This window comes from Leucopleurus acutus, assembly GCF_964270905.1.
Source record: "Leucopleurus acutus genome assembly, chromosome: 1".
NCBI classification, from domain to species: Eukaryota; Metazoa; Chordata; class Mammalia; order Artiodactyla; family Delphinidae; genus Leucopleurus; species Leucopleurus acutus.
In genome coordinates, this window is record NC_139142.1 from 9,594,243 (window position 1) to 9,599,317 (window position 5,075).

Sequence of the window (5,075 nt, forward strand, 5' to 3'; positions counted from 1 at the left end):
GTTTACCTTCCAGAAGCTAAGTGAGTTAATCCATTTACCGAGGGTTTGGCTGCCTCTCGCCTTCTAATGGTATTTTCCTGTCACCGACCAGCTGTCTCTTCTGTCATTGAGTTTCTATAGCGCTGTAGGATTTAAAGCAGGATAGATTAGCCTAAGCGAAAGACTTTGAATCACATCGCTGCAGTAGAGCTTAGGAGTTCCAGTTCCTAGGGAGGCTGTTGGCTTGGAAGGAACCCCAAATAACATCCCGAACGCGGGCCTTCGAGGAACAATTTGTTCAAAACACTCGAAGGCTGATCTAAGTCAGCATGGCCGAAATGTGGACCAGCCGTACGCTGCACACCAGTCAGCCTAACATCTGTGTGACGGTTTACTTGATACTTCTTCGAATCGTTTTGTGTTTTAAAACTTAAATGCATTTACTTAAATATGAGATTAGAGAGCGGGACGTTCGGCTTGCGAGCGGGAACCTCTTAGTCGTGCACGGAGAAAGTACGATTTAGAAATGCGTGATGTTGAGAAGGGCAAGAAGATTTCTGTTCAGAAGTGTGCCCAGTGCCATACTGTGGAAAAGGGAGGGAAGCACAAGACTGGACCAAATCTCCATGGTCTGTTTGGGCAAAAGACAGGTCAGGCTGTCGGCTTCTCTTACACAGATGCCAACAAGAACGAAGGCATCACCTGGGGAGAGGAGGCGCTGATGGAGTATTTGGAGAATCCCAAGAAGTACATCCCTGGAACAAAAATGATCTTCGCTGGCATTAAGAAGAAGGCAGAAAGGGCAGACATGATAGAGTATCTCAAAAAAGCTATGAATGCGTAATAGTTGGCCACTGCCTTATTTATCATGAAGCCGATGTCTCATGACTTTTTATGTGTACCATATTTAAATTGATCTCATACACTAGAATTCAGATCATGAATGGCTGATGTAATATTTCTGTCCCGATTTAAATAAGATTGGCTTGTGGCTAAATGAATATGGTCAGCTTTTTGAATTTTGCTAGTAATTCTGGTTCAACAAGTACTATCACTGTTTTCCCCTTCTAAAGAGATGATTAAATTTGAATAAGGAAGGTTAAACTTTTCAGGGATATGGTGAATGTCTTCTCAATCCCTATAGGAGATTGGTTTTATATTTAGATTTCTATCAGTGGTTATATTAATATATTTATATCTTGAGACGCTCCCTTCACTGTCTCATAGACCAGCAAGAGTCACCTGTGTTTCAGTTGTGTTCATTTGCCTGTTAAGGCAAGGGCTGAAGATACACTTAACAATGTCCACTTTATCTTTTCGGTCTTAACTATGCCAATTTAATTAAAATTCTCTATCTGATAGATTAAATAAATAATAAATAAATAAATAAGAAACCGCCTGGGCCTGATCAGCCAGGGCTGCAGGCCCTCCCAGCTCCATGGGGGCTTTGGCTGTGGAGCTGGAAGGCCTTCAGGGGCAAAGGATGGATGTGGTCATTAACTCCAGTGCCTGTCAGAGCCCAAAGGGGTTTCAGAAGGGAGAAATGGGGAGAGGCCAAGCCAGCTGGGCCTAGGCAGTGGACCTCTCATATCTCCATAGGGCTATGTTACATCCTTCTCCCACCCACTGCCTTGCATAGCTGCCCCAGACTCAGGGACGGACAGGGGTAACAGATCATTATAAAGCAGGTGAACTTGCAGTAATGGAGGGTGGGGCAGTGCTAGAAGCCAGCTGTGGAAAAGACACAGGCCCCATCCACCACATTTTTAAAAAAAAGAGTTGTCAAACATATCTCCCCGATTCCACTTTCTGAAAGTCCACTAGGATTTCCCAAACATGGGGAGAGGAAGGGTATAATGGAAACCACAGCTGCCTCTGGCCTGGAAGGCTGCTTGGGGAACGTCACCCTCACCTAACCTGTCCTCAAGTATTCTTGCAGGTGAACAGCCAACTTCATCAACAGCCCTGGGAGTTTGTAGATGGCCTTGTCAAATCACAGGGCCCTCAGATACTGCTAAGATCCCATCGGGGCAAAACCGAGTGTGTCCCCAGAGGGATTCAGCTTCCTTCATTTCTTCCTGAACTGTTTGTTCATAGTGGAGAACACGTTTGAGGTGGAATTGTTTTGAATTCAGAAACATTCCTTTGTCCCAGAAGTGATTTTGCAGCCAAGGATGTGCACAGCTTTGGAAACTGAGCGGGCTACGGTGGCATTGTGTGGTGGACGTTGGAAGCTGTTGGTTGTGATCCCAGCATCGTCCAGCCTCTGGACTTGAGGGAGGCTGTGCTCTGAATATCAGCCCCTTCAAAACAGCCCCTTCCATGTTTGTTCATGCAGGTAGGAGACGGGGCTGAACTCACAGAAGGCTTGCAAAGACAGATATTGTTATCTTTTCAGCATTGGCAGGTGATGCCATTTGTGGTACTTTGAAAGGAGACTTTGTAAAAACGAACCAAGGGTGGAAGGACAGGGGTGCACGGACCCATTTCTGGTCCGCAATTCTGAGGAGTAAAAGTGCCTAACTTTGTTCAGTGAATTGGTTGAGGCTCTGAACCAGCGAAAAGGCTGGATGGCTTTCATTGTATTGATGGACGCGAACACCTGTGATAATGTGTAGTTAAGTGGACCAGGTATAACTTGACCAATGAAGGGCTCCAGTACACGAGGCTGGTGGTGGGAGGATTCTGAAGTTCTCACCTTATGCTGGGGAGGGTGTGACGTGGCGGTGTGGAGGGCTAGGAAGTGACCATCTCGGTATCATATGAGACGTTCTCAGTTTAGGGTATAGGATAATTTTCACTGTCTGTACTTTTGTGACTGTATAGACCACCTATAATATATCAATTTTCACTAACCTCATAATAATGCAATGCATCTTTTGTGATTGAATGTTTGGATCCTACTTGCCCTATGATGGTGGGGATTGTAGGTGTTTTGTAATAGAAAACACTGTGACGGGAGGTATGGTTAAACCCAAGGTCCCAGAAGTATGAATCCTGAAATACACACTTAGAGAGGCACATTCTGAAATTCATAGTAAGGGAAGAGGAAATGGAAAGGGCTCTTTACGTCACTACAGTCAATGGAAAACAAGTATGGCTTCCCATGCAAAGATGGACATGACCAGTGAAAACTCTGCAACGCTGCTCAATTCTAGCTCACCTGGGGAGGGTTCTCATCCCTAGGACTACGTTCTTTCTGTTAACAAGGATCCCCTTCTTCTAGAGGTCATCAGAAGTCCTATAAGGGGTTGAACAGGAAGGACCTGTGCAGTGTCATTCAAGGCTGTTTAATGCCCTCTTCCATGTCCCAGTTCTTTGGGGGACACTGGGTGCTGGAAGGAGGCCAGACTTTGTGCACATGTCATGCTGGGCTTCAGTCCCAACTCGGCCCTTTTTAGCCACATGACCCTGGGGCAAGTTCCCTTCTCTCTCAGTTTCCCTTCTCCAGAGACTGTGATGCTGATTTTTCCCTTTGAGACCTGTTCACCAGGGATTGGAGATCCCCACTGGCACAGCAGAATGTGCCTGGCACGGTGCCCATTAACACATAGTAGGTGCTTAGTGGGTAGCTTCAATTGCAAAAAGATCAGGAGGTCCACAGCTGGACAGACTCCAGGTCTGAGTTTCAACTGGTGTGCAGAACACAGTACTTCTCCCTGATGTGAGTGTATCATAAAAATTGCAGAAAAAAAAATTTAAAGTCTACCCTAATCTTACGATTCTGACACAGCCATTTTCATTCTCCTTTTGATCCATCATCACCTCTGTAACATTGCTTTTTTTAAAAAAAATAAATTTATTTATTTTATTTTTGGCTGTGTTGGGTCTTCGTTGCTGCGAGTGGGCTTTCTCTTGTTGCAGCGAGCGGGGGCTACCCTTTGTTGCAGTGGGTGGGCTCCTCATTGCGGTGGCTCCTCTCGTTGTGGAGCACAGCTCTAGGCACGCGGGCTTCAGTAGTTGCGGCACACGGGCTCAGTAGTTGTGGCGCACGGGCTTAGTTGCTCTGTGGCGTCTTCCCGGACCAGGGCTCGAACCCGTGTCCCCTGCATTGGCAGGCGATTCTCAACCACTGCGCCACCAGGGAAGCCCCTGTAACATTGCTTTTTGTGCTTAACATTATAATGTGGATGTTTTTTCCTTTTGCTACCCAGTCTCTCTCAAATACCATTGAGTGAGGATTTCTCATTTCTTTATGTGTCCTGATGTCTGGGCCTGGAGATTATCTTCAGTTATCCACAGCTCCATTGACCGCTCCAGTGGATCTCGACCCTTAGACCTCACTGTCCAACCCATCATTTCTTATAATTCTAGAAAACCTTTGTAAAGCACTTTCCCATGTACATAGTGAATTCAATATATTATTTCTTTTCATTTTTTTCCCCTTCAAGATTGGATCCTTAGAAAAATTCCCAGGAGAGTTGTCAAAAAAGAACAAAGATAATGGACATTGTAATGGCCTCCAGACAATTGACAAATTGCTTTCAGCTCAACAGTTCAGCAAACGTATACGGGGAGTCTACCGTGAGACACGCTTTCTCACCTGTAGTAACAAGACTGACCCATCACTTTGAATGTGTATTTGTCTTACTACAACTAGGCCTAGCACTACATATTACTATGTTTATTTTTTTTTCCTAGTTAAATAATACCCTCTGGTTTGTACTGGAGATCTGTTTCTAATAAGTTTTCCCTTGGATTTGATTAATGGGTTTGCATCTTAGCCAGCCATAGGAACCTCCCAAAGCAGCGTCGTGCTGCAAATCAATTCTCCTGCCCAAGCTTCAGTTTTGTCGTCCAGAGAACAAAGGGGAATAGATGCCCATTAGCTCACGTGCAGCTGCCCTGGGAAAGAGGTGTTATCGTTATCCCATTTTTCTGATGTGGAAACTAAGGCTCGGTGACATTGGGTGACTTGTCCAAGGTTGCTTGTGTGGTTAAGTACCAGCTCTACCTAAATTGTGGGTTCTCCAACACGCGGCATAGTTTGTTCTCAGAGACACTCCGGGGACGGAATTTTGTTGGCAAATGTAGAAGTCCTACAGAGATTAGTTGGGAAGGGGCCAATTTCATCTCTAGGATGGGCCAAAGTGGAT

The 5,075-nt window shown here is 45.4% G+C and overlaps 1 protein-coding gene across 1 annotated transcript; it reads left to right on the plus strand.

Moving 5' to 3' along the window:
- Positions 1–505: 505 nt before the first annotated feature.
- LOC309958761 (cytochrome c-like) lies at positions 506–823 on the plus strand (the record flags this gene model as incomplete). Its single annotated transcript, XM_082834876.1, has 1 exon — positions 506–823. The coding sequence occupies one exon, from the start codon at positions 506–508 to the stop codon at positions 821–823; it is 318 nt and encodes a 105-aa protein (XP_082691002.1).
- Between the last annotated feature and the right edge of the window lie 4,252 nt (positions 824–5,075).